We start from the raw sequence: 26688 nt of genomic DNA on the forward strand, positions 1-26688 counted from the left end.
AATATAAAATATGAATATAAACACATGGTCCCATGTTTCATAAACTGAAATAAAATAGCCCAGAATTAGCCCAAAAACGGATTCAACAGCATGATCATTACACAGGTGCACCTTGTGCTGGGGACAAAAGGCCACTAAAATGGTCAGTTTTGTCACACAATGCCACAGATGTCTTTAGTTTTGAGGGTGTGTACAATTGTCATGCTGACTGCAGCAAGGTCCATCAGAGCTGTTGCCGGAGAATGTCATGTTTATTTTTATACCGTAAGCCACCTCTAACATTGTTTTAGAGAATTTGGCAGTATGTCCAACCGGCCTAACAACCGTAGACCATGCCAGCCCGGGATCCACATCCGGCTTCTTCACCTCCTGAAACCTAGGAATATTTATGTCTGTAATAAAGCCCTTATGTGGGGAAAAAACGTTTTCTGATTGGCTGGGCCTGACTCTCCGGTTGTTCGGGCCTAGCTCCCAACTGGGTAGGGTCTATGCCCACCCAATTGTTGCAAATTGCGTTTATATTTTTGTTCTAAATAGATAGCCAGCCACTGTAACGCCTCAATCACATCGATTGTGTTTTTAGCAATTGCAATTTGGGACATCAGAAGTACATTAATTTCCAATGGAACGCTGCGTGTGCCTTTGCACTATTGCGTTTACAGAGGACTAATCTGTACGTTCTGTGTACGTTGGATGTGTCTAACATATGCGTAGACGGTTTGACAAAGATGGTAGCAGAATGTTATTAATGTTGAACTTTTGTTGCACACATATCCAAATTGTGCCGCGTACCATTTAAAAAAAAAAAAATCCCTCGCAAATGTCGGTGTGATCGAGGCGTAACCATTGTAACGAGACAAATGTATTGTTTTCAATCATCCACCTTTTAGGTCCGAGAGTTGAGGGTGCGGTGTGCCTGGTTACCGGATAACATGGCTACCTAGAGCAGCGAGGCGGTTTTTTTTTCTCTCTCTCTCTCTCTCTCCAGCCTTTCAATCTTGGGGGGAGCTATCTCGATCAGCCAACTAGCAATCTTTTTTCCACAACACGGCTGTTCCATGAAATTATCGCAATGTTTTATTTAAATATAGGACTAGTATGGCTAATCTACTTCTGTGCAGTGAACACTTTGAAGAATGGATAGTACGTTACTAGCTGTCGTTAGCTAACCTTACATTGGCTAGGAAATATCGTGGCATGTTAAATTCTGTTCCAGGCAACTTTTCATATTCTCATATATTTATACAGCTAACGTTAGATAGCTGCTAGCTAAAGCTGCATGTTTTTTTTTTGTTTAATTATTACAAGAGTCACGTTAGCTGTATGTCTAAACTCTGTTTTGTTATGCAGATTACAAGATAATCAACAAAATTGGAGAAGGGACATTTTCAGAAGTGGTGAAGGCTCAAAGCCTGAAAGATGGGAAATATTATGCGTGTAAAACGATGAAGCAGTCACTCAGCAGGTAACTAACTATCAGGTGTGCTGTCTTAATTGTTCTGCCTGCTGTTTGCCTTGAGCTGCTCTACGTCCTCTGTGTGTGTGGACCCTTGCCTTGAAACTTGAGCTAGCAGGATGACACCCCTGCCTATCCAACTGGAAGTCACTGTCAACATACCCTGACTGTGACCTTGAGTTCGGCTAGGGACAATGTTGCTTTTTAGAACAGATTTTTCTAAGCCTGTACATTAACGTTTAACCTGTATACCTAACTACTCTCAATTTTGTGAATTGTCTTTGAAAATAAGTCCTGACATGATGATACATGTTCTCTACAATACAACACGTGTTGGTGGTTATCAGTCAGTTAAAGAGTTAATAACAGGTTTCGCCACATGGTTTTATTGTTTGTTGCTCAGCCTGGAACAGGCCAACAACCTGCGAGAAGTCCAGGCCATGAAAAGACTAAACCCTCACCCAAACATCATTCAGCTGCATGAATTGATATTGTGAGTACAATGTTTGTCCCTGTCTTTTGAATTGTTTGTGCGAAGCCTCAACTGAACAACAACATGATCATTTTTGTCTGATTCATTCAATGTGTTACAGTGACAAAGAGTCAGGGACTCTGTCCTTGATATGTGAGCTGATGGAGATGAACATCTATGAGTTCATACGAGGTCAGAGACACAGTGAAACTGTTACTGTGAATGACATAAAACCTCTACCACAACTGTAACTACAGCACATCAAATTCTATTCCCCATTCAGTTATCTTGTGCATTCCTAACTTGTCTCACTTGCAGGGAGGCAGCAACCTTTGCCAGAAAGTAAAATCAGACACTACATGTACCAACTTTGCAAGTCACTCGATCATATGCATAGGTAAGAATGAAAATATGGAGTCGGGATCTTGTCCGTGTATAAATACATTTCCTACAGACCTTTTCACTGGCACAGAGGGGGTTTTAAGGGTCTATTTTTGTTGTTGCTTCCCCTAAAACTGAACAGTTGTACTGTGTTGTTATCTTGGTACAGCAACGGGATCTTTCACCGGGACGTTAAGCCAGAGAACATTCTAATCAAAGTAAGTCAACATTTATTTATTCTTTTTATTATGATGCTAAAAACCTTGCCTGCTGATTTGGTAAATCAGAACTGTTACTGTTACATTGTTTACCATATGTTGTCCATGACTTGGTTGGTTGCTTCCATAGCACGACGTGCTCAAACTTGGAGACTTTGGCTCATGCAGGAGTTTGCACTCCAAGCCCCCCCACACAGAGTACATCTCCACCCGCTGGTACAGAGCCCCAGAGTGCCTCCTCACAGACGGCTATTACTCACACAAGATGGACATGTGGAGTGTAGGATGTGTTTTCTACGAGATCATCAGGTACTTTTCATCTATCATCAAATTAGATACAGAACTGCTTATGTCCATTCCAGTAGGAGACTTTGGTTATGGCCTTAGTGTTGTGTTCCTCTACAGTCGACGCCACAGACATTCGTGAACAGCTGCTGTCGTGTAAATAGCCTTGATGACATCACAGACGAGCATGTTTGTGTATTTCAGTCTCAGCCCTCTGTTTCCGGGAAGCAATGAGTTGGATCAGGTGACCAAGATCCACGATGTTTTGGGTACACCTGACAACAGTCTCCTTCAAAAATTCCCTCAGTACGTTTGTTAGATACGCTTATCATGTAATGAAGACCAATGACTTACAGTATGTTCAGTGGAAACTATTGTCCTCAGTGACAGTGTTGTACATACATTTTTTGACAGGTCTAGGGCGATGCGTTTTGACTTCCCTCTGCGGAAAGGCAGTGGAATATCTCAGCTCATCCCAAACTGTTCGGCACCCAGTCTGTCATTGCTCTACCAGATGCTGACCTACGACCCAGAGGAGCGCATTGGTGCAAGAGCGGCGCTACAGCACATATTTTTTAGAGAGCTACGGTAAGCACACAAACTGTACTGTATAAAAACAGACATACTGTGTTTTATAATTGTAGTATGTGTAGTGTGAGAAAGTATTTAATTGAATTCATATGGTAAATGCGATCTTCCCTCCTCCTGTCCTTGTCTCAGGCTGGCGGAGAGGAGAGCTGATAGTCTGCGCAGGGCCATTATGACTGTAGAGGGAGGAGAGAGCAGTGGGACCCCCAACTCTGTGGATCACCTGCGGCGCATGGCCAGACAGGGCAGGAGGCAGGTAAGAGACAGACACATCTCCTAAAAAGGTTGACCCTACATCACATTTTATGAGTAATCAACCACATTATAAAAGGTAGGATAAAATGTCTTAATATGCTACATACTGGGAAAACGACAAAACATTCCATAATTTGGATGTACTTTGCCCTACTATGATGGTAGGTCCTTTATGATGGAATAATCTTCTTCTGTTTTGCAGCACAACATAAAGCACGTTGCCGAGCCTCTGATCAGACGCAACGCCCCACATGTGGAATTACCAAAGCTCAATGTGGTAGTGCCTGCACCCCAGATTACCTACCCTGTTAGCACAGTGCCAGTTCTCACCATCACTCACCGTGGGTCCCTCCCAGCCATCACATCAAAAAAGTGCCACTCCCGGTTGACTAAGGTAAACACACTGTATTACGGTGTACATTTTAGGACATCCCTATGGGAAAGGGGGATACGTAGTCAGTTGTACAACTGAAATGTGTCATTTGCATTTAACCCAACCCCTCTGAATCAGAGAGGTGCGGGGGGGCTGCCTTAATCGACATCCATGTCTTCGGTGCTCAGGGAGCAGTGGGTTAACTGTCTTGCTCAGGGGCAGAACGACCAATTTAAAATAAAAATGTATTACCTTGTCAGCTCGGGGATTCGATCCAGCAACCTTTCGGTTACTGGCCCCAACGCTCTAATCACTAGTATGTCTACTCCCTTCGACAAAATGTCCTGTACAGACATGACTTTATTGCCCATCTTAAATAACATCTGAGGCTGTATGTGTCAAGAATCTCAGAGTAGGAGTGCTGGTCTAGGATCAGACCCCATCCGTCCATGTAATCTTATTCATTATGATCTAAAAAAGCTACACACATCCTAGATCAGCATTCCTACTCTGAGACCCTTGATTTACAGCCTCAGGACTTAATAGAATAGCGTGTTGTTCATATTTCTTTTAACCCCTGTATTTTTTCTCTTTACCCAACAGCCAAGGGATGAATCCCACTGCTCTGCTTTCAAGACCTACTACATGCCTCCTCTGGATAGGAAACCTGGTGGCTACTGAGAGCCCCAATTCTTAACTGTTGCTGTTCAACAGACCTGTTGTACCTGCTGTACATACTCTGATCTGATTTTTAAAAATTTGGTTAGACATTGTTGAACAAAGCTACTTAGCTACTTCATAGCCTGCTGCTTTCTTATAAGCAATGCTAACATGGTGTTGGACAAAGGAATGTCCCATAGCAATAATTACCAGGGTTCATTTGTATAAGTCATCATTCTGGCACATGAAATACAACATAATCCACAAAGTATATTTGACTCTGTCATCAGTGTTAGGCAAATGAGAAGATGCCTATTGACCGTTAATAACCCAACCATTTCCTAACTAGTTGTGTCATGTTCTTAACAGCTCAAAAGTGAGCAAATGACTACTCACATGCAAAGCAGAACTTCAAGGACGAGCTCTGATATACTGAATGTACAAAACATTAGGAACACCTGCTCTTTCCATGACAGACTGACAATGTGAATCCAGGTGAACGCTATGATCCCTTATTGATGTCACTTGTTAAATCCACTTCAATCAGTGTAGATGAAGGGGAGGAAATGGGTTAAAGAAGGATTTTTAAGCCTTGAGACATGGATTGTGTATGTGTGCCATTCAGTGGGTGAAGGGGCAAAATAAAATATTTAAGTGCCTTTGAACAGGGTATGGTAGTAGGTGCCAGGCGCACCAGTTTGTGTTAGGAACTGCAACAATGCTCGGTTTTTCCACGCTCAACAGATTCCCGTGTGTATCAAGAATGGTCCACCACCCAAAGGACATCCATCCAACTTGACAACTGTGGGAAGCATTAGTCAACATGGGACAGCATTCTTGCAAAACACTTTCAACAACTTGTAGAGTCCATTCAATGAGAAATATGAGGCTGTTCTGAGGGCAAAAGCAGGGGGTGCAACTCTATGTTCCTAATGTTTTGTACACTCTGTATTTAATACAAATCTTCTGAAAGATCAGGTGTTAGTTCCTTGGTAAGTTCATTGATTCAGCACAGTGCATTGTATCCCAGTGCTAGATCAAATTTGATTTTTGGAAATTCTCTTTTTTGTTGCTCACAGAGCATATCTTCATGATACAATCAAAATTGTAGATTTCCTAGATCACCTGCGTCTTCCAAAGCAATAGTCAAGTACATGACAATTACAAAAGTAACCAACTCCATAAACTCTCAATGTTTTAGTATCGCCCCTGGGTCTGGAGGGCCGCATGCACGTCATGTTTTTGATTTAACCAACCCGGAAGACCAGGTGGGTTGAATATATCACTAAACTGATCAATTACCTCAGTTGATCAGGTGTGGTGCCTAGTTGGAACAAAATCCTTCAGTTCCATCAGAAACAGGGTTGCCTACCCCTGTACGACTGCATTGCCATAAGAGTATAACATGTATACACTATTGAGAAAAAGCAACCTATTTTGTAAGTTCTGTGAATGTTTTGCCTTTTGTTCTATGACATAAGATTTTCCAATACCGTGACAGACTGTTTAAGTCATTTGAGACAGAGGTATTATTGTACATAATGACAATGACAAGGCATATACAGGGTACGCCCATACTTATCCCAGCACGTATTGTATGGGAACAAGCAAAGTGAAAGTGTGTTTCATGATGTGTATCTTATCTTTACAACCCAAATGTAAAAACATTTCACCAAGTTCTTATAAAAATCAATCTGCACAATACATTTACAATAAAAATGGACAAACAAAATCAGTAACAATACAAGTGTAATAGAATATACCTTTTTAATGAAGAATAAAAAAAATGGTCAAATGTTAACCACAATCAAAAAATATATTCACTTCACCATTCGTTCCTTCTGTGGTTAGTGTGGAGTCACTTAAACCCTTAAATAGGTGTCACATGGAACAAGGTCCTACTGTGGGTCTTTTGGGACACATAGAAAAGCATTGCTGATGGTAAGCAAAATATATATTTTCTTTATCATAGTCTAAGACTTCCTGAGCTTCATAATATTTGTGAAGTTGACAGCAGCTTTGTCTGACTTCTGCACATTGTGATTATTTTAAGCGTTTATTTCGAGCATTTAATACGTTAATCTCGTATATCAAAATACATCTGGATGAATTTTGTACAAGAGAAAAGAATGCATACTCAAGATTTTAATATAATTAATGTATATTTTTCTGCATTAGAAATATAACCAATTTCCTCAAATGATTAGAACTTACACTACAGTAATAATTTACTATTACCCCGATCACTCACTGAATTCCAATAATACGATTTAAAGCAGATTTAAATTAGAAATAATTACAATAAATGCTTAAAGAAAAACCCTACACAGAAAAAATATTTTGGTATTTGTTTCATTAGTCCATTGTTGATATAGTCCGAAAATGTTTTGCATGTTAAGATATACAGTACCAGTCGAAAGTTTGGACACACCTACTCAATCCAGGGTTTTTCAGATTTTTTAAAACTATTTTTCTACATTGTAGAATAATAGAGAAGACACCAAAACTATGAAATAACACTTATGGAATCATGTGTTAAACAAATCAAAATATATTTGCGATTCTTCAAAGTAGCCACCCTTTGCCTTTGACAGCTTTGCACACTTTTGGAATGCATTTCAATTAACAGGTGTGCCTTGTTAAAAGTACATTTGTGGAATTCTTTCCTTCTTAAATTCGAGCCAATCAGTTGTGCTGTGACAAGGTAGAGCTGGTATACAGAAGATAGCCCTATTTGGGAAAACACCAAGTCTATATTATGGCAAGAGCAGCTCAAATAAGCATAGATCAAACATTACATCATTACTTTAAGACATACGGAACATTTCAGGAACTTTGAACGTTTCTTCAAGTGCAGTCGCTAAAACAATCAAGCGCTATGATGAAACTGGCTCTCATGAGGACCGCCACAGGAAAGGAAGACCCAGAGTTACCTCTGCTGCAGAGGATAGGTTCATTAGAGTTCCCAGTTTTACTGTACCAGCCAAATAAATACTTCACGGAGTTCAAGTAACAGACATCAACATTAGGGAAAGGAGGATACCTAGTCAGTTGTACAACAGAATGACTTCAACTGAAATGTGTCATCTGCATTTAACCCAAACCCTCTGAAATCAGAGAGGTGCGGGGGGCTGCCTTAAATTGGCATCCACGCTTTCGCTTTCTGCGCCTTCCTCAGGGGCAGAACGACAGATTTTTGTTTTTGGTCTACCATCTGCCACACTGATTTTTTACCTTGTCAGCTCGGGGATATGGTTACTGGCCCAACACTCTAACCACTAGGCTACCTGCCACCCCTTATTACACGAATCAGGCCTTCATGGTCAAATTGCAGCAAAGAAACCACTACTAAAGTACACCAATAAGAAGAAGAGACTTGCTTGGGCCAAGAAACACGAGTAATGGACATTAGACCGGTAGAAATTTGTCCTTTGGTCTGATTAGTCCAAATGGGAGATTTTTGGTTTCAACCGCCGTGTTTTTGTGAGATGTAGAGTAGGTGAACGGTCTCTGAATGTGTGGTTCCCACCGTGAAGCACAGAGGAGGTAGTGTGATGGTGCTTTGTGGGTGACACTGATTTATTTAGAATTCAAGGCACACTTCACCAGCATGGCTACCACAGCATTCTGCAGCGATACGCCATCCCAGCTGGTTTGTGCTTAGTGGGACTATCATTTGTTTTTCAACAGGACAATGACCCGACACACCTCCAGACTGTGTGAGGGCTATTCGATCAGTAAGGAAAGTGATGGAGTGCTGCATCAGATGACCTGGCCTCCACAATAAACCGACCTCAACACAATTGAGATGGTTTGGGATGAGTTGGACCGCAGAGTGAAGAAAAAGCAGCCAACAAGTGCTCAGCATGTGGGAACTCCTTCAAGACTGTTGGAAAAGCATTCCCGGTGAAGCTGGTTGAGAGAATGCCAAGCGTGTGCAAAGCTGTCATCAAGGTAAAGGGTGGCTACTTTGAAGTATTTCAAATATGTTTTGATTTGTTTAACACTTTTTTTAGTTACTATATGATTCCATATGTGTTATGTAATTGTTTATGTCTTTACTATTATTCTACAATGAAGAAAATAGCAAAAATAAAAGAAAAATCCTTGAATGAGTAGATGTCTAAACCTTTGACTTGTACTGTATAACTTAAAAGTACAGAAATTCAGCCGGTATATTTAATTTAGAAAGTTACACATCTTGAAAACTTGATTGCTGACATGCAAAACATTGGGACTATATAAAACAAAATAAACAAAAATATAGTTTTCGGGTAGAGTCTCCGTTTACTAGATATAAAAGGTTTTTAATTATTTCTCCTCCTAACAGCTGTCAGAGTTATTGCACACCCAAAATGTAAAGCCATTTCCTCTAATAAACTATACTGAACAAAAATAAAACGTAACATGCTACAATTTAAGGATTTTACTGAGTTACAGTTCATAGAAGGAAATCAGTCAATTGAAATACATCCATTAGGCCCTAGACTATGGATTTCACATGGTCCTTCTGTAGCTCAGTTGGTAGAGCATGGCGCTTGTAACACCAGGGTAGTGGGTTCGATCCCCGGGACCACCCATATGTAGAATGTATGCACACATGACTGTAAGTCGCTTTGGATAAAAGCGTCTGCTAAATGGCATATATTATATTATTATTATACATGACTGGATAGGGGCGCAGCCACGAGTGGGCATAGGCCCACCCACTTGGGAGCTAGGACCGGCCAATCAGAATACGTTTTTCCCCACAAAAGGGCTTTATTACAGACAGAAATACTTCTGAGAATCCCCCACCATTCCTCAGATGATCCCACAGGTGAAGAAGCCGGATGTGGAGGTCCTGGGCTGGTGTGGTCACACATGGTCCGTGACCTACGGTTGTGAGGCCAGTTGGCTGTACTGCCAAATGCTCTAAAATGACATTGGAGGCAGCTTATGGTAGAGAAATGAACATTACATTCTCTGGCAACAGCTCTGTTGGACATTTCTGCATGCCAATCGCACACTCCTTCAAAACTTGAGTGGCATTGTGTTGTGTGACAAATCTGCACATTTTAAAAAGTGGCCTTTGACTGTCCACAGTACATGGTGCACCTGTGTAATGATCAGGCTGTTAAATCAGCTTCTTGATATGCCACATCTGTCAGGTAGATGGATTATCTTGGCAAAGGAGAAATGCTCACTAACAGGGATGTAAACTAATATGCGCACAAAATTTGAGAGAAATAAGCTTCTTGTGCATATGGAACATTTTTGGAATCTTTTATTTCAGCTCATTAAAAATGGGACCAACATGTTCACTCACCAGACATGTCACCCATTGAGCATGTTTGGGATGCTCTGGATCAACAGCGTGTTCCAGTTCCCGCCAATATCCAGCAACTTCGCACAGCCATTGAGGGGCAACATTCCACAGGCCACAATCGACAGCCTGATCAACTCTATGTGAAGGAGATGTGTCACGCTGCATGAGGCAAATGGTGGTCATACCAGATACCGACTGGTTTTTCGATCCACGCCCCTACTTTTTTTGTTTGTTGGCATCTGACCAACAGATGCATGTCTGTATTCCCGGTAATGTGAAATCCATAGATTAGGGCCTTATGAATTTATTTAAATTGACTGATTTCCTTATATGAACTATAACACATTAAAATTGTTGAAATCGTTTCATGTTGTATTTATATTTTTGTTTAGTAATGACCGAGCTACAGACGATCACAGGTTTCGGTGTGCCTCGTCTTCCATTCAGAAGACAGTCTGTCATCATAGGTGTGGTTTTTGCAGTCACTTTAACAAAATCTGTGCAAAGTTCTCAATGGGGAGATTCTATAAAAATAAATAAAACACTTGTAAAGAATTTGGTTAGAGGTAAATCCTTGGATGCTAAAGGGTTAGTTCACTCAAATTTCATTTGTAAATCTTTTTTCTTACCTTGAATGCAGCCTATGAGCCAGGAGTGACTGCAAAAAAACCACACCTACGATGACTGAGACTGTCTGCTGAACGGAAGGCAAGGCACACTGAAACCTGTGATCGTCTGTAGCTAGGTCAAGAAAATAGTTGGGACACTAGCAATTTTGATACCTTTTGACAGTGCACATCTTCAAAATCATAAAGGCTAAACAAATGGATTTTTGTGTGCAGTTTTTAGACTATGGTTGGTGAGCAACTCATGGGACGCCATTACGTTACTGTAGCGGCTGGTGGCAGTCACTCCTGGTCCATGGACCACTTGCATAGGAATTATGAAAGTTGGGTGAACTCTCATTTTAAAACATAAGCATAATTTGATTGGTTTGCATCTAACTAAGCCAAGCTCAAAGTCCAGATGTGGGAGCGAAAAGAGACAAAAAAAACATTTTAAAAAATCCAGAAAATACATTAGAATCACTGTCCAAAATGTCTCCACACCCTTTCCATTTCTGTATTAGAATACTTCTACCATCTAGACCATGTGAATGATAACCAAAAAAGAAAGAGAGAATAGAAAAAGTAACAAGAGAAAGGAAAAAAAAACTTGCAATGCATTGTGGGGTGAAGAGCAGCACCAGGCTCTGGTGTAATGCAGGTTTCTTAGCAGCAGAAATAGTGCTGGCTATATTATCGTTCCACTGGGAGAGACTGCTTGCTTTTGGGATGACAAACCCTGGAAAGGAAAACAAGGATATTTGACATTGGGGAAAGTTTTCAAAGCATCAAATGAATCACCACCCCCCATCTTCCTTCTACCACTTTCCTGCATTCAAATGGCCTTTGCACAGCAGTTAGTGAGTGCATGATGCAGTGAATATAATGGATTAACGTAGAAAGCTGAAAGAATCTGTGTAGTGGGTGAGCGGGCAGAGGTCTTGCTTGGTTATGCTGCGGTGCATTGTGGGATGGTAATGAGTCAATATGGTTGTTTTCGAACCGATGCACACTAACACCCTCGGTTGTGATCAATGTCTTCTTTCCACTGATAAGGAGGGCTGCCTAAGTGCACTTACTTATCCACCAGGTGACTTGATTGTACATTATACAAGTGTCTAACCATGATTCATATTTTGAAAATGTAATGGGCTTTGCATGGGGTGGCAGATGAACACAAAACTCACACACATACAGACCGATTTGAGATGTGACATACTGCATGTGTAGGAGATCCCAACACAATGCTGTCCAAAATGTCCACAAATATACTAAAGTTTTCAAAATGGATCCTTGCAGTGCCAAAACTAACCACAGAGAGAAATGCATGGGTATTATGCAGAACTTAAATTATATTCAAAAAGAACTTACCACTTTTCCAGGCCTCGCCCATGTCCAAATAAATCCCTCCTGACAAGCTGTCACTATACAGTCCTCAAGAAATATTAAGACAGTCAGTCTCTCATGTGCTATCTTTTTACAGATAAGAGGCTCTAGTAGGGGTAGGTCTTCCATGCGGGGACAGAGCGGTGTCCCCAGAGTCTTTGCAGGGTCTGTTCTGGATTTGGTGAGCATGTTGAGCTTGTCACTGCTCTTGCTGCTAATGTGACCCATGCTGTGGTTCCGTTTGTGGTCCGTCTCCTGGTGCTGCTCTTTGCGATCATGAAGGGAGAGCGTTGCGAACTTGCTGACACCCGAGGCGATGGCACTGCTCTTGTTGTTGGCAGTCATAGCTGGCGAGTGCGGTAAGCTGTTGGAGCGTGGCAGGGGAGAGGAGAGGGAGTTACTGGGGGTGTTGGCGCCGCTATCATTCGTGCTAGGGTTATTACTCACATTGTTCACTATGTCACCAGCGACTTCACCTCCCGCCGGGGTGCTGGTAGCGTTCATCACATTGGTGTGTGTTCTTGTCCGGGAAAGCGGGAGGTGGGGGAAAAGTATATCTTCTGTGAGGTCCCACAAGCACAGCTGAGTGTCCTGGCCCACTGAGCCAAACCTGTACGTGGTGTGTACTGTCCGACTGTCTGTGGAGTTGCGTTTGGAGAGCCGGGACTGCGTACTGTTGGCCCGGTCGCGACCAAAGTGGAGGCCCTGGAAGTCCTCGTCGCTGCCGTTGAACTCCATAGGGTCCGCATCCTCCACGCTGGTTGTGTAGTGGTCAAACGCCACCACGCTGACCCATGATTTGTGTCCGTGACCGCGCGCGATAACCCGGCAGTCCACAAACGACCACACAGTCACCAGATCATCCTCGCCCCCCGCGACAATGTACTTTCCGTCCGGACTCCAGCACATGCACAGCAGACCCCCAAAGTAGCTTTTCATGGTCCCGTGCAGCTCCACCGCGTCAAAGTTGAAGACCCGAAGGAAGCCGTCCTGGCTGACACACGCCAGAAACTTCCCGTCGGGTGAAAAGGCAAACTCGTTGAGCGCTCCCTCGCCCACCGTCCATTTGAGCAAAGGGTTGCGCGTGGATTTGCTCTTACACGTGTGCACCGAGTAGTTCTTGCCCTGTTTGAGCAACTGGTAGTGAGGCGCCGTGGTGCCGCACGTGTTTTCTACGTTGTACAAGTACATGTTTCCACTGGAATGAGCGACTAGGAACAACCTCTCTAAGCCGGGCACCCATTTTACACAAGTCACTCTGGATTTGTCTATTAGTCTCTGGGGAAAACATTTTGGGAGAGAAAGGGAGGAGGGAGAGAAGGAACAAAACATGTTCAAATGCAAATGTAAGAAACAATGGCTTTCATTGAGTTATGTCAAAAAAATGTACATTTGAAGTCAGTAACTAAACACCCTTTCTCTCTCTACCCCAATCTATGGTGGTCTTGGCCAATCACAGCTTTATGTGCCTTTACATTTCATTTGGAGACTTTCATGACAACTTACTTCCTCATTGAAGAGCTTGCTGGTCTCCCTCTTGATGGGGTCGATGAGCTGCACTTGGCCTGCCGAGAAGCCCACCAGCAGGGAGACGCTGTCCGCCGTGGCCGTCAGGTGGTTGAAGTCATGACATGTGGGCTGTGTTCCCTTGTATATCCTCTTGTCGATAGGCTTGCTCAAGTCAGCCGCCTGAAAGAAAAGAGTACAAAAAAAAAAGAAAAAAAGTGAGATATGATTACTGCCCTAATCTTTTCAGTGTTGTGTGTATTCGGCTCCTGGTCAAATCGCAGATCAAAGCATCAAGGGTGGCATGCAAAAGCAACGAAGCCAACCTGAGTAGAGTGCTCATGATGACACAGAATGCTTTGAACATGACAGCAAACACAAAAGGCCTTTTGAAGTGGTAACTAGGTCTATGACGCGGCCTTTGAAGTCAATAGTTAATTGTGTTACAGTACAATCAATTGTAATAATCAGAGGACATCAACAAGACACCCTTAAAAAAATATCTTCCTGAAATAAAGGCCTAACATAACAATGTAGGGGGGGGGGGCTTGATGCGGTGTGTTATGAACAATACTGACATAAAGAATCAGACCAGGGCATGCAACTCTAGCCTTTTAAGTTTGTGCTTTATTCAAAATGCCTCAGGGGCACAGTGAGTTTACTAGCAGCAGATCGGAAAGTTTTCGAGTGGGAAAGTTCTCTTGTGTCTCCAGACAGCTCAGCTGTTTCTGCATAGGCCTATTCCAACCATAGGCCAATATGGTATATTCCAGTTAGGGTATGTCGGTAACGTACACTTTTTAGCATTTAAAAAATATATTTTTACTTTATTTAACTAGGCAAGTCAGTTACGAACAAATTCTTATTTACAATGAGGGCCTACCAAAAGGCCTCCTGCTGGGACGGGATTATTTTTTAAATAATAAAATATAGGACAAAACACATAGCACGACAAGAGAGACAACACTACATAAAGAGAGACCTAAGACAACAACTTAGCAAGGCAGCAACACATGACAACACAACATGCTAGCAACACAACATGGTAGCAGCACAAACATTATTGGGCACAGACAACAGCACAAAAGGCAAGAAGGTAGAGACAACAATACATCACGCAAAGCAGCCACAACTGTCAGTATGAGTGTCCACGATTGAATCTTTGAATGAAGAGTTTAAGATAAAACTGTCCAGTTTGAGTGTTTCTTGCAGCTCGTTCCAGTCACTAGCTGCAGCAAACTGAAAAGAGGAGGGACCCAGGGATGTGTGTGCTTTGGAGACATTTAACAGAATGTGACTGGCAGAACAGCTGTTGTATGTGGAGGATGAGGGCTGCAGTAGATATCTGATAGGGGGAGTGAAGCCTAAGAGGGTTTTATAAATAAGCATCAACCAGTGGGTCTTGCGACAGGTAAACAGAGATGACCAGTTTACAGAGGAGTATAGAGTGCAGTGAAGTGTCCTATAAGGAGCATTGGTGGCAAATATGATGGCCGAATGGTAAGAACATCAAGCCGCTCGAGAGCACCCTTACCTGCCGATCTATAAATTACGTCTCCGTAATCTAGCATGGGTAGGATGGTCATCTGAATCAGGGTTAGTTTGGCAGCTGGGGTGAAAGAGGAGGGATTACAATAGAGGAAACCAAGTCTAGATGCAACCTTAGCCTGCAGCTTTGATATGTGCTGAGAGAAGGACAGTGTACGGTCTAGCCATACTCCCATGTACTTGTATGAGGTGACTACTTCAAGCTCTAAACCCTCAGAGGTAGTAATCACACCAGTGAAGAGAGGGGCATTCTTCTTATCAAACCACAATACCTTTGTTTTGGAGGTGTTCAGAACAAGGTTAAGGGTAGAGAAAGCTTGTTGGACACTAAGAAAGCTTTGTTGTAGAGCATTTAACACAAAATCCAGCTGAGTATAAGACTATCATCTGCACATAAATGGATGAGAGCTTCCTACTGCCTGAGCTATGTTGTTGATGTAAATTGAGAAGAGCGTGGGGCCTAGGACCAAGCCTTGGGGTACACCCTTGGTGATAGGCAGTGGCTGAGACAGCAGATGTTCTGACTTTATACACTGCACTCTTTGAGGGATCTTTGGCTAGGTTTACTAACTACCTCTCTCAGAGACACTAACACTCCTTAGCCGGCCCACAAGAATGGAATGGTCACCCTTATCAAATTCAATAAAAATAGCAGCACAACATTGCTTAGAATCAAGGGCAATGACGACATCATTAAGGTACCTCTTGAAGCTAGGGTGCACTATTTTTATGTTTGGAAAAATTGTGTTCCCAAAGTAAACGGCCTATTTCTCAGGAACAGATGCTAGAATATGCATATAATTGACAGATTGGGATAGAAAACACTCTAAAGTTTCCAAAACGGTCAAAATTTTGTCTGTGAGTTAAACAGAACTGATATTGCAGGCTAAAACCTAACAAAAATCCAATCAGGAAGTGCCCCTGTTTTTGAAGTCTCTCAGTTCTTATGCATCCCGATTGCGCATTTAAAGGGATATCAACCATATTCCCTTTTCTGTGGCTTCCCTAAGGTGTCAACAGTCTTTAGACAGAGTTTCAGGCTTTTATTTTGAAAAATGAGCGTGAAGGATCACATTGCGTAAGTGGACAGGTGGGGGCTCTCAGAGTAAGTTGGTGCGCAATTGAGTAAGACAGCCATTGTTCCTCCCGCTGTTATGGAAAAAGCTACACACTCGGTTGATATATTATCGAATATATATTTTAAAAACTACCTGAGGAATGATTATAAAAAACATTTGACATGTTTATGTGGACATTATGGAGACTATTTGGAATTTCCGTCTGCGTTGTCGTGACCACTCTTTCCTGTGGATTTCTGAACATAACGCGACAATTAAATGGAGGTATTTTGGGTATAAAAATAATCTTTATGGAACATTTGCTGTGTAACTGGGAGTCTCGTGAGTGAAAACATCCAAAGATCAAAGGTAAATGGTTAATTTGATTGCTTTTCTGATTTTCGTGACCAAGCTTCCTGATGCTAAGTGTACATAATGCTAGGCTATCAATAAACTTACAACGCTTACAACGCAATCCAAGCGCTCACAGCGCTTGGATTGCTTTCGCTGTAAAGCATAATTTCAAAATCTGAGACGACAGGGTGATTAACAAAAGGCTAAGCTGTGTTTCCCTATATTGCACTTGTGATTTCATGAATATGAATACTTTCTAGTAATATTATTTGACTATGCTATTCAGCGTTGCTGATGACAATTATCCCGGATCCGGGAAGGGTGGTTCAAAGAGGTTAAGGGACATTTAAGGTTGCAGTGACACAATCCATAACCTGAGGGGAAACCAGATTGCATACCAGAGAGAATACTATAGACATCAAGAAAGCCAGTCAGTGGATTATTGACATGTTTTGATAAACGGAGCAAAATAGAATTTATGCGCCTGTATAGTCCTTGTGAATATTGTAGATGTTTAGATCTATTTACACACTTGGAATAAATGAAAAACTAGAGACTTGATCTACTATCTGCCACACTGAGGAAAATAGGATCAAGCACCTGTAGTCCTGCATTATCAACTTGTCATGTCCAAAAGTTCACAGCAACTCACTCACTAAGATGCCCCTCTGTCTGACTGAACTCCAGGAAGCACTTCCTGTCACCACACCGACACATCATTGGAAGTTAATGCAAAACCATTCAATGGAAATCTTGTATGCAGATTTCGATTCGGGTTATATAACATCTTCATATGTATGTAAATTTGAAGTAATTGTGCAAATTAATTCACAAACAACACCTTGTTCTTGACACCACAACTGTTGTTTAAGCAGTCATGTAGCTAGCTTAACACCTTTCAAGGCTAGATTTCCTAGGTCACATCAGACAGGGCATCCGTGCACTGTAAGTCATCACCCAAGTGGAAGTACAAATAGGGGTCACACTTGTGATTTCACGAGCATGCATTCACTGCCAATTTTGGGATTCTAGCCAAATGTCCACCATGTCCATGGTGCGTTGTTAGGTGTTACATCTGACAGTCACCGTTAGGTTTAGAGTTAGCCAGTCTGCTAGCTGGCTCGCTGTGCATACCACAACACTTTTGGACGAGGTGGACTGTGCAATGAGAACAGACTGGTGGTGCTATTAGGACACAGTGCTGTGCATTAGTCATACACCATGAAAATTGGACAACACTGACCTGTGGTCATCAATTAAGACACATGAATTATAAGTAAGCTGTCATAATAATGTTTAGCTACCAACCTTTCTAACGCCTTTGTAGATGTAGAAGTACAGTTCCCGGCCCACATTAAAACATATTCTGTCACCGTTACCAGACTGATCATTGACGTTGACGAAGGAGACTTTGACCGGGTTTGAACCCTGGGAATTAAAAGGCACCCTGTTGGGGCGGCTATATTCGGAGTGAGTGAGGAGTTTATAGACGCCTTCCCGTGTATTGAACTGAGTTTTAATTTCGTTCAACTCCTTCCCTCCTCCCTCCGCCGCCATCTTTAAAATGAACAATAACATTCATCCTTCCTCGAGCCCGGATCTTACGCATGGAGCATGCGCATCACCGTTCATGGGTAACTTGGGAGTCGACTCGCGCAAGTGAGTGTGACCTATTCAAATGGACAGGGGTTGAACAGATGAGAACCATTAAAACATGTTTTTTGTTCCAATTGAGGTTTAATACTGGCAAACTCACGTTTATCTCCTTGGTAAACGAGGCATGAAGGTAAAATTACCTGTTTGAAATGAACCAATGAAAACTAATAAACCAGTCAATCAATTCACAGCAGTCAGCTGAGATGCTGACAAGGCGCACCTGCCCAAATCTGTGAAGTTGGTGGTCAATCAAAGAACCATGGCGACAACGAACCCGCAGCAGCAACACTCAATTCCAGGTAATTTTGGATGAATTGAGTGTCAGTGTTTACAGATGGTAGTGAACAATGTAAACCAAATGCATATAGACTTATGCACATTATGTTTTCATCCGAATAGACGTGCGTTTCTATAGAAAAACCTTGTTTTTAAACGTGAAGAGTTTAACCAATGTTTTTACAAAAACGTGGGTCTTTCATCACAGAAGGCCAATTGAGGTGACGTTATGAATTGGGATGACAGAAACTAATTAGGCCTACTGATGGTTTACCTTATAAAATATACATATGGATTTATTTTATTCGCAGGTTTTCCTGATGACAGTCTTGTTGAAAGTGGCCCCAGTAGTATGGATAAGCTTGCATTCAAATACATGGTGAGGAAATTCAAAGATTCAGTTGTATGCACATTTAGTATATTCTAGACGGTCAGTCAACGCCTGTAGCATAGGTAAACGTTATTGTGACACAACTTTAAGGTGAGTAATATGTAATAGCTCTTCTTTCTTCCCCTATTTTATTGTAGGAGCTGTGTAAAGTGGAGTCCAGTACTGATTCCGAATCAGATGTCAGTCCAAGATGGTCTGATACCAGCACCATGGTAATAGTCTCATTGTATGTCCTTTTGACTGACAGTGTTATGGTAGGCAGTCTACAATAATGAACATGCATGCCGTTAACTCTCAAACTCTACCCTTATGAAAGACTGCAGTCTTTGTTGTATGGATAGGCAGCATTCATCCACGAAATGACTTCCGCTACACTGACGCACAGGTGGTGGCCTCTCATCTTCCGTAAACAAGCGCAATAACATGGAGATATGACTGTGTGGGAACACTAGACCTATCAATGTGTATCAATTGAACTTTTTTTTTTACTGATGAAAGTTAAGTCCCTTATGCTTCCAAAAACTTATAGTGACTCATGTCAATGTTCAGATTGAGCATCGTGCTCTTAAACAACTTTGTGCAATGGAACTGAGTCATGACCAAGAACTAGCATGCCCTCACCTTATAAATAAGGGTTAACTTGTATCAAAGTTACCAGACTAAAGTTATGAACTTGAACTAGTTTCTACAATGTTACTCTGATCAGGGATGTGGAAGTAGTGCGGCAGAGAGCAGACAACCCATTCAAAGGACGCTAACATGTTCACACAAGCCGGTGGGACGATATTCGTGGCTTTCTTTGGTAAGTAGGATTGCAATTCACAAGCATTGATGAGCAAATCACTTACATTCATACTATACTTAACAGTATAAAATACCCGTCTCGCTTCAGTCCTTGGACCCATATGACGGGAGCTCAGAAGATTCGGACGAGTCTATAGCTGGCCCCAGGCGACCGAGGCAGGGGAGCTGCAGGTATTGGGGCAGGAGCCAAAGAAGGAAGAATCCCACTGTCATCCTCAAAGAAGTGATCAAAAGTGGTGGTCCAACAGAGCCTCATCTCATTGATGTCCAGATGAAGTCAGCAAGTGACTCTGAGCTATGGACATGCAGCCACATGGATACCATGTCATCCTGCAGCCACAGCAAGGGGCGGGGCCCTATGGCAGAGACATCTGCAGACTCAGTGCTCACTACTAAATCTTCACCTTGCACACCTGCGTTTCCCACTTTTGTGGGGGCAGCAACTTCGCTCCCCAAAGTCCAGATACCAGAGAAATCTCCCGACAGTACTATCCTCCTCAGGGGTGTCTTCAAAAGGAAGTTAAGTCTTCCAGGAACAGAGGCACTACAAGATTGTTACCACAGGAAGAAGCAGTGTGTCACCAAAATGGAGGCTGGGGATTCTCCTCCTGAGGTGAGCTGGTCCATGACCAGAAACACCCCCCTAGCCTAGAGACACTATTGCTTATACTTGCTTATCTACACAGGTGGCTAGGAGCCGTTTCTGGACAGGGTCATGACACTGGAAAAACGGGGACACTTGACCTTTCTCTGCAGAACAAGTAGACTAGGTGATAACAATGTATTAAGGCTATGCAAGTTAACTAGGAGAATGTGTCACGTTATTTCTTCACATAGATGCACTTTTTTTTTTACACTAAATTTAATAACTTAAGTCTCACACATGTAAAGAATAACATTCCATATTAATTTGCATTGCTATATTGTTCATTGGTGCTGTATATTTGGCTAGTTCTATTGTATGGTAGTGGTAGACAGATTTGCTTTAGACTATTAAATAAAGCTGTACTACCAAATTGACTACATTTTTATGAGTCCTTAATTATTACAAGGCATCTCTCCAGACAGCTCCCCTCAATGTCAATTCATTGGGTGCATTCCAAATGAGAATGGCAAACTTCAGAATCGTCTGTAGATATGAGAGGCTTGAACAATTATCCTATTGAGAAAATTCCACATTCAAAGGGGCTAGTGTGCATGTAATTCAGCCTACAGAATGCAGAACGATGAATCTAATCCCACAGTGGAAGTAAAATGCTCAGGTTTAGCCCCTCATATCTGAAGATAGATAAACAGCAATATGGCTGCTATGCATTTTAAAGATCATGGACCATAGTCAAAAACAAACTATACCCAGTCTGTTAGCCATGTTAAACCATTGATACTTTATTTTCCATGTCATTTACGCCATCATAACATACAGAATCCTTCATAAAAATTGTTACCTCTTTCCAACTTCCCTTTCACAATCCAACTGACCACATTACTCAAGACTTTCTTCCACTTACCAATGACTTAATGTTACTTCTCCAACTAGTTACTTGACTACATTACCCTGTGGACTACACTAGGAATAAGTGATTAATAGGAATGATGAATAAAATAATTTCCAGAGTCTACTCTGTGCAGAGCACTGCCACTCCACGCTCGTAGAAGTTGTGAGGGTCTTCCTTGGTGGCGATGTCAAAGTCCACGGTGAAGATGAGATCAGCTCTGGTGAAGTTCAGATATACCGGGAGAGTGACCTGTGGGAATGACGGATATACAAGAGAGTGGTTATTAACAGTACAATGTTCATGGTATTTGGAGAATAACAAACGCCCAACATTCTATGAACCATCTATTGAACGGAATTGTGAGGTCTGGTCTAGCATCTGTGGAGAAAATTGATATGTAATCTAGCAATACCCCCGAGGGGATATTGAAAGCGTTGTGCTCAAGTTTCACGTTTGTACGTGGCTCAGACATACCATGTGCTTCTTCTCGGCGCTCAATTGCTTCACCCAACGCAGCTGAGTCAGTGGCAACTCCGTGGAGATGTCATTGGAGAGAGACAGCTTGTTGTTGCCGTGGGTGGCTCCCTGCAGCTTCAGACCTGTCGGGGAGAAAGAGGGATTCGTAAAGGTCACTTGGGTTGATCATGTATACTGGATGGATAAATAATCCAGGCCCTGGAGGATCACAGCCAGACCATAACTATTAAAAGTAGCTTTGGTGTTAATTCTTGCTTTCTGGTACTGTATACTAATATAGATGAGAGTGACTGGTGAGCTGACCTTTGATGCCGAAGCTGCAGGCATCAAGCGCGGCCCCCTGGGCGGTGGTGACGTTGACCTCCAGACACAGCTCCTCCAGGGACCAGCTGTTGGCCTGGGCCACGTACTGACGAGTGGCCGTGATGTAGGCCTCAGGGACAAACAGGCTGCCTAGGCACACATGGATGTTCTGGACAGGAAAAGACACTCAGAGTTGGTGGAGAGTTTTTGGTAACACTACTGCTTAGAGTCCAATACCTTGTCAAGTTCCCGGGGTCAATTATGGTATAATTTAATTGCAAAGCACCCATTAATGGGATGGCTTTATTTTTAACTCTTAAAAAGTGACAACTTCAGATGAACAACCCCTTTAATATAGGTCAGATGAACAACCCCTTTAAAATAAGAGGTCAGATGAAGGCACCTTGAGCTCCTTAGCGCCCCCGCTGGCGGCTCCCTGGGAGATGGCCTGCAGCTGTTTGACACGCTCGCTGAAGTCGGCCACCCACTGGATAACAGTCATGGACGCAGGCACGGTGTAGCGACACCAGCTACGAGGCAGGATACCTGAACGAGACATACCGTTAGCACTGGGAAGCCTTGTAGAAACTACATGCCAAATCCTAACTCGAGTTGCATGAGTATAACTTTTGACCATTAAGTAGAAACATCCATTGATGTCAATGGAAGACTTGTATAAAAACAACAAAGTACCACACATGGATCTTAAATTAGAATTTGGGCCATTAACTATTACTGTAATCCTCACACATTGTCACGATGTAACCATATTAGATAATGAAACGAAGATGATCTTGTGTAGAGAATGAGAGGAGAACCTTTGACGAGGTCGTTGATGAGGGTGCGCAGGTCGTTGGTCTGTTTCTTCTTGCCCTCGCACACCTGCACCACATCAGTCAGGTCCTGACGCACTTCCTGCAGCATGCGGGCGCCCATCTTCACCTCACGCTCAAAGAAGCGGAACAGAGGATCCTGTGTGTGTGGGGGGGGGGATTAAATATATAGAAGTTGATTAAACAAGATATTTTCACCTGTATAGTCCTTGAAGACACCCACAGTGTTTGAATTGCATATCAGAAGTCAGATCCATACGAGTTTCATTCACATGAAATCAGGTTTGGGATAGATTCATCACTTACTGCATAAAGGGTGGAAAAAGCATTATGTAAGAGAGATTGCAGTGTGTGTAGGTTGTGAATATTTTTTAAATATATATATTTTTAAAGGCATCAGAACGCTCATCAGATCCCAGGCTGACCAGATGAGACGTTGCCGGGACCTTACCTTAATGTTCTCCACGGTGCGCTTCAGGTGGTTGACCACCTGCGGGATGAGCGTCAGCCAGTTGGTGGCGGTGGTGAGCAGCGTGCGCATCCATGCGGGCTGGGCTTCAGCAGAGGTGGACGCCGTGCGCTCGCGCTTAGTCTCCTTTTCGTAGGCCAGATCATCCTCATCCTCCAACATCTGCATTTTCAGCATCTTACCCATCATGTCAGTGCCTGAAGCAGCCAGCAAGGGGAGCAGGAGAGGGGTAAGGGAGGAGGGGAGAGGGGTGGAAGAGGGGAGACAAGCCCGGGGGAGGAGTGTGGGAAGAAGATATCAACGGTGGACCAAGAACATAGCCTTGTACTGCCTCATCCTCATAGACGTGTTAATGAAAGGGTTGTTGTGTTTCACAATCAAAAACAAGGGATTACAACATAAAGTCAAAGACAGACAGACAGTAAAACAACACCTGACAAAAACAAGTCAGTACCAACAAAATGAAGGGAGACCATGCAATATTTCTTTAAGGAGGACCTATAGAAGTGAAAACATTTTCTGGGGCTCTCTTGAGGAAAAATCAGTTGTAACCAAAGGATGGATGAAGGGGATAAGTGAATGGATTGAGGGGTGGATGGGAGGGATGGATGCATCAACAGCTGGGAGTTGGAACTGGAAGCCAAGCGAGACACGATAAATGTGAAATACAGCTGCTGGAGGGTGAGAACACCCCTCTGCTGGACAGAACACTCCCATTGGTAAGGCTACCACACGGGGGCCTTCGGTTAGAACACTGGAACTGCTATGAGGAAAGGAACAAGGAACAAGGAGAGGAAAGGGGCCTACAACCACGTTACTGGAAGCAGTGAGAGAATATGCTCTGTATCAATGGTAGTCATCAGGGCATAAAATGAACACCTGTCAAATGCAGGTAGATCTAGGCGTTGGTGGGTAAGAATACCCATTTTACTAGCGGGTAGGAGCACATGTGCTGGTTGTGATTTAACACACAAAAAAAGCTGCAGTAGGTGTTTTCAAAGTACTGCTGTTGTTTTGTTTCATAGCTGCTAATCTCACCTATCAGAGCTGTGCGCTCTGAGGGAAGTGCTGATAGATTCATTTTAGGAGGCACTGTGCACAGGCATCAAAGTTTGTCTAATTTACTCTAAAGTCTACAAGGTGAGACTTTGTCCTTGTGTTTCTTGGCAATTTCAATTGTTTTGTTCACAAGCTTGGTTGTTTTTCAACGTTAGTTTGACTCTGCTGCTTCAACTGATAGCTTAGAGACGCCCTAGTCAGATCCCAAATCTCTCACGCACACAGACATGACTCAAGTGGCCCTGTTAACCCCCCCCCACCCTTAAAAAGGGGCAGCTGAATATTTTGTCTCATCTGATATTTTGGTTCAAAAAGTTATTACTGCTTACTAAAAACATTATTTGTTTTTAGAAACATGGTCATTAGTTTATTTTTTATGTTATTAAGGTGAAAAAATACAAGTGGCTGGTGGACCAAAAAGTACATTTTAGGCCCTGGTAGTCCTTCCTGTAGTTCAGAGGAAGGAAACCCTGTTCCTGGAGTGCCACTGCAGGACTAGGATCCATACAATACCAATGGAGGTAATTAATCAGTGATTTCCTTAATTCAACACACCTGGTCTTCCAGGACCAGGGTTACCTATCCTTGCCCAAGTTAGAATATGCTCTAGTCTACACCAATGGTAGTCATTTCTCTAGTTAGAGGAGAATGAGGCCTGTGGAAATAAGATGTGTTACAACAGATATGGAGAGAGGAGAAACCAAAGATGAGTGATTAGTTTCGGCAGTCTCCTTCGCTGCAGACAAAGGATCCCACAGACAAAACCGGACAAGCCGCTTGAGTGCAGCTGCAGCCAGGGCCAACCAGCTGTAGCCAATAGCATACCCTGAGTGGTGAGCAGGACCTTCTCAGCGTTGCTAGGCAGGCCCAGCCAGGACGGTGTCTGGGTGTCTGGCAGCATCTCCACCCAGTGCATGAACTCCTCACGCCTGGAACCAAAGACAGAACAGTGTTACTGAGAGAGGAGAGAGAGCGAGAGAACAGCGTTACTGAGGGAGGAGGGAGGAGAAACAAAAACAGTGTTACTGAGAGCGGAGATAAGAGAGAGAGAACAGCGTTACTGAGGGAGGATATTAGAAAATCACCTGAAATGCCTAAATGTGTGAATTTCCCCTGAATTTCTTTATGACAAACATTTTACTGAGAATTGATCACAATATATAGTTTTTTGTATGTACTGTATACTACACCTTAGTTCAGTTGATACACGAAAAACAAACGCAACAATTTCAAAGATTTTACTACATTACAGTTGGATGTATGGATTTCACATGACTGGGCAGGGAGCCAGGTCCAGTCAGAATGCGTGTCACAAAAGGGCTTTCTGACAGAAATACTCCTGTTCCGTTTATATTTTTGTAATATCACTAAAGTAAATCTACCACCCCAACCCCAGCCACTGACCGGATGCCATCGGGCATCTTGATGTCCTTGTGACCGTCCACCTTGAAGGCCAGCTTGAACTCTGAGTCGAAGCTGCCCGTGGTGAAGATGCGATCCAGGAAGGTGTTGAGCAGGCGCTGGTCAAACTCGTTGTCGATGCGGCCGCCGTAGATGGACTGGGCCATCAGGGTCTTCAGGGCTGCCCAGGGGATCTTGTCAGGGGAGATGTTCTGACGGCCCTGGGGGTGTGGAGGAAGAGGAGAACGGAAGGTTACCACCATAGAAATACATAGAATACCTGTTCTATTGTCACCACACCCATCCAACTTAGAGACTAGTACATTTTTAGTTTTTATTGAGTGACCATCTTCATTCCTAACTGCAAGAATGTATATATTATGTGTGTATTGCATATCAGCAGTCAGATCCGTCTAAGAGTTTCATTCACATGAGATCAGGTTCGGGATAGATTTATCATCTAATGTAAGAGACGTTCTGCATACAGAAAGAACCCAACGTATGAGTCAACAGCGCGTGACTGACCTTAGCGGTGTCGTCCAGCCAGGTGTCCACGGTGTCGCAGGCCGAGCGCAGGTCCGACTCTCCAAACTCGTACTTCTTGGACCAGCCCAGCGGGGCATAGCGCAGACGCTCCTGGATGACGGCGTGGAACCAGGCCAACAGGAAGTAGAGGCGGGCACGCTCGTTGGGTGCCTGCAGAGGATGACAGACAAGTAGAAGAGTTTGTTTTTATAGGGGCAATCTGAAGTTCAAACAAAGTGGCCACTCCACCACTGTTTTGGTAAATAGCTGAGGAATGGGTTTGGAGCTCTCAAATTCAGACAGAGCTATGCATGCAAGGACTGACCATCCACAATATTAAAATTATAGTTAACCATGTTGTTTCAAGGCGAGACAACGTTAGTTTTCAATTACATTGTTTACAAACAATGGAGTAAAACAAGCTTATATCTTGGGTTCTTGATGGGGTAGGACACTTAAACTAAGCTCAATAGGCCGTAGTTATATTCTTAAAGAACCTATGGTTATATAATATAAATATATAATTAATTTAACCTCTTGAGTGT

The 26688-nt window shown here is 42.8% G+C and overlaps 4 protein-coding genes and 2 non-coding genes across 10 annotated transcripts in view; 2 read left to right on the top strand and 4 right to left on the bottom strand.

Annotated features, from left to right (window-relative positions):
- The first annotated feature begins 373 nt into the window (after positions 1–373).
- Positions 374–5245, top strand: LOC124002093 (MAPK/MAK/MRK overlapping kinase-like). 2 transcript variants are annotated; one of them, XM_046309364.1, is made up of 12 exons: positions 374–479; positions 1351–1465; positions 1860–1949; positions 2050–2120; positions 2247–2325; positions 2479–2527; positions 2658–2836; positions 3017–3118; positions 3227–3400; positions 3533–3656; positions 3858–4049; positions 4632–5245. In XM_046309364.1, exons 1-12 carry the CDS (start codon positions 389–391, stop codon positions 4707–4709), a joined length of 1344 nt encoding a protein of 447 aa, XP_046165320.1. In that variant the 5' UTR covers positions 374–388; the 3' UTR covers positions 4710–5245. The 2 variants fall into 2 exon arrangements, with proteins under 2 accessions (XP_046165320.1, XP_046165321.1); XM_046309365.1 differs by lacking the exon at positions 374–479 and adding an exon at positions 608–1143.
- A 4970-nt stretch (positions 5246–10215) lies between these two features.
- Positions 10216–18094, bottom strand: LOC124002259 (WD repeat-containing protein 20-like). Of its 2 annotated transcripts, none has more exons than XM_046309631.1 (4): positions 17762–18093; positions 13494–13676; positions 11973–13265; positions 10216–11340 (listed from the first exon to the last, which is right to left on the bottom strand). In XM_046309631.1, exons 1-4 carry the CDS (start codon positions 18029–18031, stop codon positions 11290–11292), a joined length of 1797 nt encoding a protein of 598 aa, XP_046165587.1. In that variant the 5' UTR covers positions 18032–18093; the 3' UTR covers positions 10216–11289. The 2 variants fall into 2 exon arrangements, with proteins under 2 accessions (XP_046165587.1, XP_046165588.1); XM_046309632.1 differs by lacking the exon at positions 10216–11340 and having other exon boundaries at positions 12120–12351; positions 12435–13265; positions 17762–18094.
- LOC124002260 lies at positions 18049–20600 on the top strand. 2 transcript variants are annotated; one of them, XM_046309633.1, is made up of 6 exons: positions 18049–18112; positions 18301–18408; positions 18697–18764; positions 18914–18988; positions 19483–19578; positions 19669–20600. In XM_046309633.1, exons 2-6 carry the CDS (start codon positions 18369–18371, stop codon positions 20230–20232), a joined length of 843 nt encoding a protein of 280 aa, XP_046165589.1. In that variant the 5' UTR covers positions 18049–18112; positions 18301–18368; the 3' UTR covers positions 20233–20600. The 2 variants fall into 2 exon arrangements, with proteins under 2 accessions (XP_046165589.1, XP_046165590.1); XM_046309634.1 differs by lacking the exons at positions 18049–18112; positions 18301–18408 and adding an exon at positions 18437–18606.
- Positions 20601–20941: 341 nt separating this feature from the next.
- dync1h1 (dynein, cytoplasmic 1, heavy chain 1) overlaps positions 20942–26688 on the bottom strand; it is a 48035-nt gene continuing 42288 nt past the window's right edge. For both annotated transcript variants that reach the window (XM_046307728.1, XM_046307727.1), the window contains exons 67-75: positions 26144–26314; positions 25622–25839; positions 25043–25146; positions 23141–23355; positions 22675–22828; positions 22260–22402; positions 21857–22025; positions 21551–21675; positions 20942–21325 (exon numbers count right to left, since the gene is read on the bottom strand). In XM_046307728.1, the coding sequence (XP_046163684.1) occupies positions 21197–21325; positions 21551–21675; positions 21857–22025; positions 22260–22402; positions 22675–22828; positions 23141–23355; positions 25043–25146; positions 25622–25839; positions 26144–26314 (1428 nt within the window). In that variant the 3' untranslated portion in view covers positions 20942–21196. The remainder of the gene's footprint in view (positions 21326–21550; positions 21676–21856; positions 22026–22259; positions 22403–22674; positions 22829–23140; positions 23356–25042; positions 25147–25621; positions 25840–26143; positions 26315–26688) is intronic.
- Positions 22927–22996, bottom strand: LOC124002331. The gene has a single exon (XR_006832984.1). It is a non-coding gene; the product is annotated as a small nucleolar RNA SNORD50 (small nucleolar RNA).
- LOC124002325 lies at positions 26012–26083 on the bottom strand. Its single transcript, XR_006832978.1, has one exon. It is a non-coding gene; the product is annotated as a small nucleolar RNA SNORD50 (small nucleolar RNA).

Source organism: Oncorhynchus gorbuscha, linkage group LG17 (assembly GCF_021184085.1).
Source record: "Oncorhynchus gorbuscha isolate QuinsamMale2020 ecotype Even-year linkage group LG17, OgorEven_v1.0, whole genome shotgun sequence".
Lineage (NCBI taxonomy): Eukaryota > Metazoa > Chordata > Actinopteri > Salmoniformes > Salmonidae > Oncorhynchus > Oncorhynchus gorbuscha.

Coding starts and splice junctions, on each gene's coding strand:
- LOC124002093 (XM_046309364.1), top strand. CDS start 389: ATGTCTGTAATAAAGCCCTTATGTGGGGAAAAAACGTTTTCTGATTGG. Junction 1,950..2,049: donor CAGCTGCATGAATTGATATT/GTGAGTACAATG, acceptor AATGTGTTACAG/TGACAAAGAGTCAGGGACTC. Junction 2,837..3,016: donor GTTTTCTACGAGATCATCAG/GTACTTTTCATC, acceptor TGTGTATTTCAG/TCTCAGCCCTCTGTTTCCGG.
- LOC124002259 (XM_046309631.1), bottom strand. CDS start 18,031: ATGTTATTGTTCATTTTAAAGATGGCGGCGGAGGGAGGAGGGAAGGAG. Junction 13,677..17,761: donor TCTACAAAGGCGTTAGAAAG/GTTGGTAGCTAA, acceptor CTTTTCTTTCAG/GCGGCTGACTTGAGCAAGCC. Junction 13,266..13,493: donor GCAAGCTCTTCAATGAGGAA/GTAAGTTGTCAT, acceptor TGTTTTCCCCAG/AGACTAATAGACAAATCCAG.
- LOC124002260 (XM_046309633.1), top strand. CDS start 18,369: ATGGCGACAACGAACCCGCAGCAGCAACACTCAATTCCAG. Junction 18,409..18,696: donor GCAGCAACACTCAATTCCAG/GTAATTTTGGAT, acceptor TTTTATTCGCAG/GTTTTCCTGATGACAGTCTT. Junction 18,989..19,482: donor GGTCTGATACCAGCACCATG/GTAATAGTCTCA, acceptor TACTCTGATCAG/GGATGTGGAAGTAGTGCGGC.